The following is a 13047-nucleotide window of genomic DNA, read 5'->3' as shown; positions in this document are numbered from 1 at the left end:
TATAATTAAATAGCCATAGGAAAGTGAGTGGCTGCACACATACAGTCAAAACACACTGATTTCCTGTCTTGGTGCGAGGAAGAGGACCCACACAAGTATCCTCTAAAATGTGCCAAGGAGCTACAGGGCTCTTATGGTGAGGTTTACCAGCAACCTGACATACATTACATGATCGAAAGTACTGAACCACACCAGACTTCAACCCAGGCCAAAAAAAAAATGTCTTAGCACACGGCCCTAGGTTTTCTGCACTCCCAAATTTTGAGTAAGACAGTGATTATGTGCTAGGTGGGAAAATATCAGGAAGACACTTAACTGGAGCCATAATCTGAAACACTCTTCTTGAGGCATTGGTTAGACATCGGAGGAAATGTCTACTTCGTCATTACTGACAAAATACCTGGTAGACACATCTGTCACTCTGACAAACAGGAATCACCTCTAGATGTTTTTGGGCAAGCTCATCCTGAGCATCAGACAACAAATGCATCAGAACTACCTCTGGAGTGACCGATACTCAACCACTGGCCAAATCATCATCAATAGAATGACAGATAAACACCCTTTATCAGGAAGTGAAGGCGCACCTCAACAACCACATTCCCTGAGACATTGTGCAAGGGAAACTCTACATAACCCTTATAAAGGCTTTACCAAGTGCACACAGCAGATCTTACAGGGAATGGCAACACACTTTCTGGAACAATAGTCTGTTTTAACACTTTAACTCTTAAGATTTTAACTTGTAGTTAAGTCTGAGGCCCACACGGCAAGAAAACTAACCCATTGATGAAGAAGGGGCAAAACCCATCCAGATCAGCATCATGGTCCTTGGAGAGAATTGCACTTTTTTCCTAATACTGGTGCAGGATGTTCAACTGCTTTGAACAGAGCAACAGGCTTAACATGGTTTTGTTTCTTACTAAGAACTGGACATCGAGCAACAATACTAGGGGTGGGAATCACCAGGGGTCCCGCGATACGATATTATCATGATACTTAGGTCACGATACGATATTATCACGATATTCTGAGTATTGCGATACCATAGGCCTATATTGCGATTTATTACTTTTTCAACTTCAAATTATGTCCCCAAAGGAAAACTGTGTCAACATGTTTTATCTAATAAGATAAAGTTTTCAGTCTGTTCATCTCACTTCAATCATTTTTATTGCAGCAAAATAGGATTGTCAAGCAGACAGACTGACCAACAATGTCATAAATGTTGCATGAACCTGACTCAACTGTTTGTATTACTACATAGTCCAACTTAACTAAATGCAAACGTGTGGACTTAGTATATGAACTATAACTTATATAAGTAGGATATAATAGTTATATAACTCAGTATAACTTGCGATGCGTGGACGTCAAGGGCAGAGAGCCAGTTATGCGCTGCACTCTCCCCATGAGCCTGGCTACTGTTGGCAGATTTAACCCCGTTGTGAGGCCAGATGTCTCTATCTTTGTTTTGACCAACTTCCTACCAATCACGCTGACCCGGGACCTTTGCTGTCCTCACCAGAAAACAACTCGGCACCATCTAGTGGACTGAAAAAGCAATTGATTTTTTTTTTTATAGTTTATATAATAAAAGATCGATACTTGGCGTCCGTGTATCGATACAATATCGCCACACAAAATATCGCGATACTATGCTGTATCGATTTTTTCCCCCACCCCTACTCACTACTGGTAATCTCAATGTCAGAGTTGGAAACAAGTTTTAAATTGAGTTTTATAAACTTAGTTCAGGAACAGGGACCACGCCCAGAACACAGCTCATTTCCTCTGCACAAAATACTTAAGCACAACGAACCCGTCCACTTTGACTCCGTTTTCACATCCCCCCCAACCCCATTTTTGTCGTTCTATTTTCTCTCTCTCTTCTCTTGCAGGATTACAGGAACAGGGGACTCTGCACCACCAGAGCTTCCGAAGAGACTGCCCCCACCCTACAGTCTCCATTCCCCCCGTTCCCGCCAGCCGCTGGACATCAACTGTCCCCCATCGATCGCCTAACCTCCTTTCTACAACCCTCCTTGTTTCGTCTTCCTTACACCCCTTAATTTCTTCATCCCTACCCTACATCCCTCTACCTCGACCCCTTCATCCCTACCCTACCTCGACTCCTACCCCTACATCCATTCATCCCTCGACCCCTACCGCTTCTTAAATCGAACTACCATTTCATTATGCAATAAACCTCTTGAAAATCATGTTATTGGCGTGGTCCTTGTTAGTGAACAGATAATCCTTAGTAAAATGCTCCCGTAAAATGTAAAAGCACACAAAAGATTGCTTTAACACAATGCAAGACCAATGACACCAAAATGGTACTTGCAAACAACGCTTACCACTTCCCCAACACAGAGAAGATAAGCTACCAATTAAGCTCAAGGCCAATGGACAAAAAAACACCAACACCAGCGCAACAATGCTGAGCAGTTAGGCATACTGACCTATTACAAGTGTACCATCCAACAATTAAAGCTTACTGCCACTAAAAATAACACCCAACTACAAAATCCCCTCTCCTTCCACCACCAAGCACGGTGAAGGCCACTCAGTGCCACACTAAACCGAATGCCTTGTATGGTGAGTAACCCTGGTTCCTACCACAGAAACTTACTAAGCCCAACAGTATTCTGTGAGGTGTGCCAGCTCGGTGCGACTTTAATCACTAAACTCCATGAACAAAGACCAAAGGTCCTGAAAAGCATACCCCCACCGGTCTCCACCCAGGATTGCCTCAAAACAAGAAAGGCAAAAATAATCAAGGAGTGGGCTGATGGAAAACTTGAGTAGATGTAGCTGGCCCACTCGTCGACTACCTATATAGAGTTAACTACTAGCCACTCAAAAACGACAGCTTGCACTAAAATGGCTTGTACTTACCATGCCATGTCCATAGCATTTGAGGAAATTACCCAAACCAGCACACCAAACACCTCTCTAGCGGGAATAATCAAATCAAACATTCGGGAACATCACGGACAGGCCCTGGCTCAAGGGATGCAAAGTTGAATTAACCAAACTTTTCATTTATTACATAAACAAAACAAGAAGCAAACAAGTTGATTGGGAGAGCCTGTTCTTGTATGGGGCAGCTGGCAGGAGAGTGGCTGAGAGAGACTGCTGCTGCGGAGGGGCTTTTGAAATCAGGTGCCACACATCAACACATAGGGCTGGTAGACAGGACTCCACCCGTGGTTCACTTGAACAGACATAAAGCAACGTCCTGGGACATAACGCAGGTTTGCCACCAAATGTCCAATAGTGGTGGGCTACAGATTACGCTTCCAAGACATTTTAATAATTGTAGAAAATGTTACATTTAAATCGGATCTACATTTTTAACATCTATTTTTTTAACCCAATCTTAAACTGAGAAAACAAGTGCAAATTTAGTTTTTCTTGTTTCGCATTTTCATTTGTTCCGATTGATCAGTCTGACCGATACCATTGGTAAAACCCAAATCACCCGTGTAAACCTACTGCACCAGAGCAAGACTTGCAGCTTTCATAGCACTGAGAGAGACGGAGAACAGAGACTATTCTCATAACGATAGACATTCAAAAGATTTTATGTTAATGACTTGCATTTTGTACATTTCTGTTTATTTGAAAGACTTGCTTTATAGGAAAATAGCTTAAAAAAACTCACTCATTCAAAAAGTGTATTTTCTGAATGGTTTATTGCAGACAAAGATTTGCATTGTAATATCAACTGAATTACAAAGCATCTCAGGTGGAAGAGGCATTACCACTTAGAAAACACACAAACTTCAAAAGGAAATTCTGTCAGTTGCTAGGATACAAGGCAAGGGCGATACATTTCTGTGGGATTTACTAAAGAGTAAATTAACTTTGTATAGAAAAAGAGTCCGCTTGAATTTGGAGGAAAAATGTTCAGTTGATAGTTTTGTGTCACACTAACTAAGTAACAGGACTGTGACTGTAATGAACTTACTAGTAGTTGTTACAGACCTGATGCTCAGGGGTACTGACTTGGTTTTGGCCCTAACCCATAAAAAGATCAGTTTTAATGTTGTCTTGGATAAAATAACTAACTAGAATATTGAAACCCATGAATTTCTTCAATAAAGGTACATATGTAGCAATTGCTGACTACAGACGCGTCACCTGTGATACTTTTAGTTTTGTTCCCCATCTCTTAAAATGAAAAAACTTCCAGACAGAAAGACCTCCAGATAACTGGAATACATGAAAAATAAATGTTGATTGATTTTTTTAAATATAGGCAACAAACCAACCACTCTGCTTTCATTTAAGTCATGTTCCTTAAGGAAACCACATTTGAGCCGACTGGATGTACACTGGATCAGCGGCCCGTGTGTCGGAGTGTGTTCCTGGGGCGGATTACACGATCATCTCCAGCTGTCGTGCATATTCGATGACCTGCTGTGCCAGCTCCGTAGAGGGGATGGTCACCTCTTCTGTCCGCTGCTGCTGAGTGGTGAAAGAGTAATAGCCATCTGGGCTCAAACTCCATCCTCTCTGAAATTAAATCAACAATAAGCTTTGGCTGTTCGGCAATTTAATTCTTTGTCTGCAAGACTCTAGAATGGAAGTTTGTTTCAGTTTCGGAACTGAAATGATCAGAAAACTTTAAGAAAATCTGAAAGTTCAACAATCAGCTGTCTGCAGTTCCACTCAATGCCTGGCTGCTTTTTCCATCTTACCTCATTTTTTTGATGTATTATTTAAATAAAGTACTACGTGTTGGAACAAATTATAGATGTTGCTCTGAGTTGGGTTTGGACTTGTTTTAGAAACCTAACGGGCTGTTACGACTATTGTCCCATTTGTGAAATGATGCGTTTCCAGCTCTGATAACAATGACACCTACAAGGTGGAATGTTCCTGATAATAATGACACCTACAAGGTGGAATGTTCTAACATGTTAGGATTAGTTTGTTGAATTTGTCTTGTGTTAGCATGATAACCTCTTTTCTTCAGATAAATATAAACTCAGTAAGACAGTTGCCTACAAGCCTGTACCTGAGACACCTAATGTACCCTCCTATTATGTTCTACTATTACATTCAAATGCAACTTCAACATACCAACAGAAATCTATTGTTTTTCTTGTAATCTCTGCATACTACTGACATTTGGCATTACATTTCAGTCTATTTCCCAAACATAAATATACATACCTTCTTGGCATAATCTGTCATCTTTTTGGGGGAACTGAAGAAAAGCACCCGGGTGGCCTCACTGAACTGGATCTGCTCGTATGCTTTTTCTATGCAACCTGCGATCTCATCACTGCAATTAAGAAGGTCACAGATTTAGTTGAAGTGTTCTTTAAAGATGATGGAATTTTATCACCATGGCCAATCGACCGGAGCACAGGGGACCTGATCAAAATGGTCAATAAGCTTCAGCACAGAACACAAAAACATATAAAGGCAAGGCATTTACAATGTGGTTATAAAGCACACATGAAGGATTGTCTCAATTAAACAAACATAGAAATGATAGCAGGTACGTTACCATATTATTTCTTACCGAATTGTGTCCAGCAGAATATCTATAAAAAAGGTGTAGCTCTCAGCAGGGATGTTGCCTTTGGCAAGAAAGACCTTGTTGTAACTTCCTTCCATCAAGTACTGAAAAGGCCAAGAGAGGAAATAAAACATCACATATTTACATATTATTATCATCCAATGTTCATATTTTTGTGTGAATAGACAATTACAAATAGTCCTGCATTTATCTGGGGGATAAATTTATAATTTAATTGCTGCAATTAATTCATACCTTTGAATTTATAATTTGTGAGTAAAACCTATAGATAGCACATTCATGTATATCAGGCCAAAATCAAAATAAAGAAGTACAGTGTCGAGGAGACAGGGACAAAGAAGGCGAATATGATAATTTGAAGGAATGAATTCAGTAACTTGAGGGCACCAAAACACAGCTGGTAGCCAGCTAATAGACCTCTGGGTGTTCCTCCCTAATTTACTGGACAACCCACAACCTATTCCTACTGCAGTAGCAATGTGAAAATATTGGTTTGAGGCTACAAATGAATAATTGGACACAAAAATATCAACATTTTACAACAGTACAATATGAAAGCCGAAATGTGCTTTGTCAGTGGGGAAATTGCAGCACCTGCTCTAGGGACACTGGGTGTCTGATGTATACGTTGGCCTGAATATCTCGTGCACTCAGTCTCTCCAGTTCTGTGTGAAACTCAGACACACGGTTCTGTGAGAGCAGGAAGAGCAGGTTCAGTCCAAGTAACTGATGCATGTAGGCAGCTTCAGGCAGTTCATCCCTTAAGGACAAAGGTAAGGAGAGAGTAATGTCAGAATAATCCAGTAAGTACTATGTAGCAAAATCACACTACACATTAAAAAACAAAAAGGTGACATTACTTGTAATCAAAGTAGTAACATTTTAGCTGGGCCATGTATCTCTCAAACGATGGGATGTCCTTCTTGAGGATACTCCACAAAGCTCCAATTTCAAGGACATCACCTGAAACACAGACACACATTGTTTAACTTAATTAGGGATATCTTCTTGATAACTGGAATACTAGTTGGCAAAACGCTAATCTATGATTAATATGAATGTTGTCTGCCCTGCTTGACAGGCCGCCATTACTCACGGGCTAAAATGAGCTGCTGCTTTGTGAGCGCAGACCCACTGGTAGGTAAGAAGTTCAGCTCCAGTAATGAAACCTGCAAAAGAAAGTTTGATATCATGTTCTACTAAATTTCAAATGAGTATTTCCATTTAATGCTACTTACTACCTCTACTCCACTACATTTTGGAACAAATATCGTACGTATACTTCATTACATTTATTTGAAATTACTAGTTGGACTAGATTCAGATTATTACAAAATAGAAATTGACTAATGATTTATGATATGTCATAATAAATTAAGTTACCCAGCAGTAAAGTAATTACAACCAGCCCCACCACTTTCAGCTGCAACATTTAACTTAGGTGATGAAAGCATCAAGACATCAATAATCATAATCCAGTAATATAGTCTATATTGTGAATGCAGGACTTTTACTTGTAAAAGGGTAAATTGTACTTAAAAGATCTTAATATTTGTTCCACCTCTGTCCTTTATAACTGTATTAAATGTGCTGTCAGCTCTTACTGCAACGGCACTGGGAGTTGTAAATGAATAATCGAGAATTAAAAGCTAACGTTAGAGAAACAGAGACGCTGAATGTCGTCTCTATTATCTTTCGTTCAAATGTTTATCTGGGTTGTTCCAGGTTGAAACTAATTGAACAATGAATTAGCCGACGGTACGTTAACGTTAGCAGTACTGACTGTTCCCTGTCACAACAGAAATGTGATTACATCGTCTCATCAGCTAACGTTGAACACCAACATATAGTTACAATATTGAATTCAATGTCAGCATCCCAAAGGGTATATTGCACAACGCTAGGTGTCTAAAGTGTAACGTTACTTAATAGAAAACTATAGCTACACAACGTTAGCATGGCTAGCCTAAGTTAGCACGCAAAGCTACATTTGCTAACGGCGCGGAGGCTTCAAAATAGGCAGTGTTCCTGATTCGACTCGTAAAAATAAAGACAGACACGTCCATGTGTGACTCTACCTTAAGTTTGCTCAGATGTTCTCCACATTTACTCAGGTTTGGGTTTTTCTTGTTCCACTCCGTTTTCAGTGTCTCATAGAGCCCTGCAGTCTCTTTCAACGCCATGGTGATTCTGCAAAATATACGACACCGGCCACCGTAATACGTTAAATAACTGTCGTAAAGCACTCTCGTTGCCATGGACTGGTTTTTCCTGGGCGATATACGGCGGATCAAGATGGCGGCATTCGGAACAGAGCGGTGGTTGGATGACCTACCAAACCATGCTATTTTCCAAAAAATACGACAGAAATTGGATTTACAACCCAACCCAAATGAAAGAGGGGTCGCTAAAAACCTCACTTTTTGTTTAGGTGGGGATTTGTTCGTGTGGGACGATTCAGACCGCGTGTTTTACACGACCAACCTGCGACATCTAAACACGGATGAGAGTCTCAGTAACGTGAGCGGGAACCATCAGACCTTGCTGTGCATCAACCCTCCTCTCTTCGAGCTGTGCCAGGTGTTGCTCAGTCCCACTCAGCACCACGTCGCGCTTGTCGGGCTGCGGGGCGTCTCTGTGCTGGAGCTTCCTCAGCGGTGGGGAAAGAGGTCCGAGTTCGAGGGCGGACGGAGCGAAATCAACTGCAAGACCATCCCGGTGGCGGAGCGCTTCTTCACCAGCTCCCCGTCTGTAAGTCTGCGGCAGGCGGCTTGGTACCCCAGCGAGACCGACGAGCCCCACCTGGTGCTGCTCACATCCGACAACACCATCCGGTTCTACAGTTTGAAGTCGCCCCAGACGCCGGCCAAAGTCCTGTCAGTGTCACAGTCGGAAGATGACATCAGCGGCCATCCTCCGGTCCGCTCCTACGCAGCGTCTCTAGGCGAGATAGCTGTGGCGTTTGACTTCGGGCCGATTTCGTCCCCGCTTCGGCAGCCGACAGCACAGTGCTCCAAAGAACGGCTGGTCTACCCTCTGTACATCCTCTACGAAAATGGGGAGACCTATGTGAGCTACACAAGCCAGGCGAAGGGTGTGAGTCTCACTAAACCCATTGGACCCCTGCCGATGTATCCTGCAGCAGAGGATAACTACGGCTACGATGCTTGTGCCATTCTCTGCCTGCCATGTGTGCCCAGTATCCTGGTCATCGCCACAGAAACGGGCACGCTGTATCACTGCGTGGTGCTGGAGTCTGAAGAAGAGGAAGAGACCGGGGCAGTGGAGAAGTGGATCCGAGGCACGGAGGCCGCGCCGGCTCTCTACGTGTTTGAGTGTGTTGAGCTGGAGCTCACCCTCAAAGTAGCCACAGGAGAGGACGAGGAGCCCCAGGAGTTTGATTTCACCTGCCCAATCAGACTGCACAGAGACCCCCTTTGCCAGCAGAGGTATCACTGCACCCACGAAGCAGGCGTGCACAGTGTGGGGCTAATCTGGGTCAACAAGCTGCAGAAGTTCCTCCAGTCGGGTGAGGAGGACAAGGACAATCTCCAGGAGCTGGCTGCTGAGAAGCGCTGTATTGTAGAGCACATTCTTTGCACCAGACCACTCCTGTCTAGTCAGTCAGCTCCGGTTCTTGGCTTTGTGATTGTGTCTGACCTCTCCTTGGGCGCCACCATGGTCTGCATCACCAGCGCCTACGAGTGCATCCTGTTGCCCCTGCTGAGCTCCATTCGCCCTCCCTCCCCTCCCCTGCTCTGTACGCATCCAGGTCCAGGCTCTGGGAGCTCCCCTCTGCGCGGGCTGGCCAACGACTCTTTTGAGCAGCACATCCGCAACATCCTGGCACGTAGCTCCACCAATCCTCTCGTACTCAAGGCCGGGGACAAGGACGCGTCACCGCCACCTCCGGAGTGTCTGCAGCTCCTCAGCAGAGCCACACAGGTCTTCCGTGAGGAGTACATTCTCAAGCAGGACATGGCCCGCGAAGAGATGCAGAGAAGGGTGAAACTCCTGACCAGCCAGAAGAACAAGCAGCTGGAAGAGTTGACTCTGTGCAGGGAGGAGAGGAAGAGTCTGAGAGAGGCAGCAGAGAGATTGGCTGACAAGTACGAAGATGCAAAGTATCGACAGGAGACCATCGTGAATGGGGTTAAACGAGTGCTGGGCAGCCTGCAAAGCCGACTACCCATACTGTCAAACAGTGAAAAGGATATGAAGAAGGAGCTGCAGACCATCAGCGATCAACTGAAACACCTGGACAACTGCATCAAACAGGTGAACATGAAGATGGACTACCAGAAGACACAGGTGGACAAGGATGTGCCTGCAGCCAGGACGACGGTGTCACTCAATGCCCAACAGAAGAAGGTTGTTCAGGATGTCCTAAGAGAACAGGGACAGCAAATTGGTGACATGATGAAACAGATCAAAGACATCAAAAACCACTTCAGTTTCTAAGCGCTTCAGAAAGCAGTAAAAGATGTATCGCAAACAATTGGGGAAAATAATTGAAATGCTCGTTTGACTACTGTGATTAAATCTGCCTTTTTGTGACATTTGATGAGAATCTGGATTGAGTGGTTTAGTCATGACTTCATGTGCCATGAGTGGAATGGATATTTGAATTGAAAGATATTTTATATACACTTGTATAACTTTACATTTGATCGTTTGTTTCTTAATAGAGATGATAGGTTTTTCCTTCATGTCTTGCATAACATTTTGCATATTTCATACATGTTTCTAAATGTTACGGTTTAAGTCAGGTATATAGTCGGAGCAGAATATGCCATGTGCAGGCAGGGAATATGCCATGTGTAGGCAGGAAACATGGGAAATATCTGAGCTTTTCAACATGGTTTGCTCACTTTTTTTGGATTGATAATAAAATTTAAAGTTCTCTGTAACTGTCTTTACTCATTTGTGACACATTATTTCAGCCGATACCTGATGTACAACTGAATAGAAAACAGATTGACTTAAAAAAAAGTATATCCTAAAAATGCAGAGAAGGGGAGGTTAAAGGAGAGGTTTAATTTTCTTTAGTCTATCTTAATACAATATTCACACGTCCACATGTAAATTGAAAGTTATTTCCTGTAATTATCACCTCAGTCCCTGCTGGCCATGAAGAGATCCCTTCCTAATGCAACCCCGAAAAATGATAGGCGATCCAAATCCACAGTCCTTGTGTGTGAATTATAATACAATCTTAAATTCAGCTGAAGCTTTTATGACGCTCTAGCTGCTGAATACTCTTATTAGTTTCGGCTGAACAATAAAATGTTTTACACAAAAGGACAGTGGATTTTGACCCACATCATGGATTACCAACACTGACAGGAGGGCCCATTACAGCGGCCCTTACTGCATATGTACAGACTTGTGAACCAGTCTTGTAATACATGCATCTGCATGCGTCTAGTCTTCCATCTACAGTCGGACACTGTACAGTTTCGGTGTACGGTTGCCAGGAATCCTGTATCCACCAGATGTCACCCCTCTCCAGATATTTGTTGACCTCAGTTTTTCCCTCCACGGTAGGTTTGCGAGTGAGGAATTCCCCCCACGTAAACACTCAGTGACGTATAGGAGACCCCGGTTTCCTTGAGTAAGCTTCATTGTTGGGGACGTCTGATGCTGGTGGTGGGGGGGATCCTTCTGTGGTAACCTGCCTGCAACTTTCCCCCCATGGCTGTAGCTTGATTTGAGCACACAATCGTTTGAGAAGGTTCAGGACTCCGCACAGCCTAACTGTAACAGGCGGGCATTGTCCAAACTGCTATGGGGATATTTGAATCTGCTCTTTAAAATGCCATTGGCAGCAATGAGTTAAAAATACGCAAGAAACCCAACATAAGATCATTTCTAGTCAAGACACTTTGTTCATCTCGGTTGAATTTTGTCACCTCACTTGACTTTTTCCACATATTACCTCCCTCTTTCTCCCACACACACATACACGGGAGAGGGTGTGGTGTGCTGCAGGTCTAGCTCAGGAATTCTCCTAATAGGGGGACGTTGTTTAAGTCTTTCATAAAGGTACAGTGTCTAGATCCTGTGTATGAGCCTAAGGAAACTTAGCGGACCCTAGGAAAGGAGATATTAATAACTCTTGGGCCAACCCACCACATTCTTCACATGTGAGTCATTGTAAGCCAGAGAGCAAGGAGCAAAGGGCTGCCTTGCCTGTTTCTCATTTGTGTATCTTTCCATGGAGGACTGGAACAGGGAGGCGGGGAGGCCACCCCTTATTCTGCGAACCTTGATTGCTTTATGTGAAACACACGGCTCTACGCGGGGCACATATTTTTGTGCTTATGCCGCATAGTGTACGCAGGATGAAATTAAAAACATACACGGGCGTGCTACTGAGGGAGTGAATGTAACGAGTGTGTGTGTGTGTGTGTGTGTGTGTGTGTGAGTGAGAGAGAGGCACAGAAAAGGCCTCGGATGGTGGGAATGAGAGGGCAGAGAGCCTCGGAAAATGGTGGTATGGGGACTTGGCAGGGGAGAGTGTGACTCACTGTTTATCTGGTCCGTCGCTGAGAGACCAAAGTGAGCTCGATAGAAAAGCAAATCTTGTAAAAAGAGAACCAAATTATATGCACTCAACTATCAGTTCTGTACCAAACCTGTCTAATTGTAGCTATTTTAAAAACTCAAGTTTTACTACCTTTATCAAGCTTTGTCCATTATTTATGGGATGCATAAAATAGTCACTAAAGACACAAACCACAGTCAGGGAATTTTATTTGGTTACAATAATAGTTAACATAAGAACATTTGGTGGAGCTGTGTACAGTAGTCAGTAATAGATCAATCAAAAGTCAGTCAAAAGTTAATCTCAGCATGTCATGTTTTATGCAACTGATGTCTAGCTCCGGCACATACAAAACAACAGCAACCATTACAAAATGAATGTAGAAAGTTTATGCACAAAATTGTGGCATATAAAGCATCAAATGTGAAATGCATTCAGGTTAGTAGATTGTTGCTGCCAGTTTGAGTTGAAAATAATATAAACAAATCATTTTCATGTCTGGTGATTCTCTTTGGAATGAACAGACCTGAAAATGGTATCATCCTACAAATGATCAATACTTTTAATACTGTGCCGCTCTAATCTAGTCACTGAAGAAATGTTTTATTTTAAGGATTTAATACAGATAAGTTTAGCTCTGTATTCTTTCAAACGTATGCTGAATACTGCTCACTTAGAGGGTGCCAGCCTTTAATTACTTCTGCTATGCAAACAGTAGATATATTTTGAAACTCATCATAAAAAGCTAACTTTGAGGAGCCAAAGGGACGAAGCGACCAGACCCGTGACTTCTTAATACGCAATCTTTTGCAGTCAGTCTCAAAGGATTGACTTGAGCTCTAATACAGTATGTTCCATTGTGCGAGATCAAAATCGGTCTCGGAGGACAAGTTGAACGCATTACAAACAGTTGGACTTGGGTCTGGGGGGGGGGGGGGGG

General features: G+C 43.0%; 2 protein-coding genes across 2 annotated transcripts; one reads left to right on the top strand and one right to left on the bottom strand.

The window, feature by feature from the left end:
• Positions 1-3682: 3682 nt before the first annotated feature.
• On the bottom strand, positions 3683-7833 carry psmd8 (proteasome 26S subunit, non-ATPase 8). The gene is made up of 7 exons (XM_031863728.1): positions 7639-7833; positions 6657-6729; positions 6421-6523; positions 6155-6320; positions 5543-5643; positions 5188-5299; positions 3683-4524 (listed from the first exon to the last, which is right to left on the bottom strand). Exons 1-7 carry the CDS (start codon positions 7816-7818, stop codon positions 4387-4389), a joined length of 873 nt encoding a protein of 290 aa, XP_031719588.1. The 5' UTR covers positions 7819-7833; the 3' UTR covers positions 3683-4386.
• Positions 7811-10467, top strand: nup88 (nucleoporin 88). Its single transcript, XM_031863727.1, has one exon. The coding sequence runs from the start codon at positions 7817-7819 to the stop codon at positions 10019-10021; it is 2205 nt and encodes a 734-aa protein (XP_031719587.1). The 5' UTR covers positions 7811-7816; the 3' UTR covers positions 10022-10467.
• The last annotated feature ends 2580 nt before the right edge of the window (positions 10468-13047 follow it).

The sequence above is a fragment of the Anarrhichthys ocellatus genome, unplaced genomic scaffold (assembly GCF_004355925.1).
Source record: "Anarrhichthys ocellatus isolate YVR2014 unplaced genomic scaffold, GSC_Weel_1.0 scaffold29, whole genome shotgun sequence".
NCBI classification, from domain to species: Eukaryota; Metazoa; Chordata; class Actinopteri; order Perciformes; family Anarhichadidae; genus Anarrhichthys; species Anarrhichthys ocellatus.
This window is presented reverse-complemented; position numbering and strand designations above follow the sequence as displayed.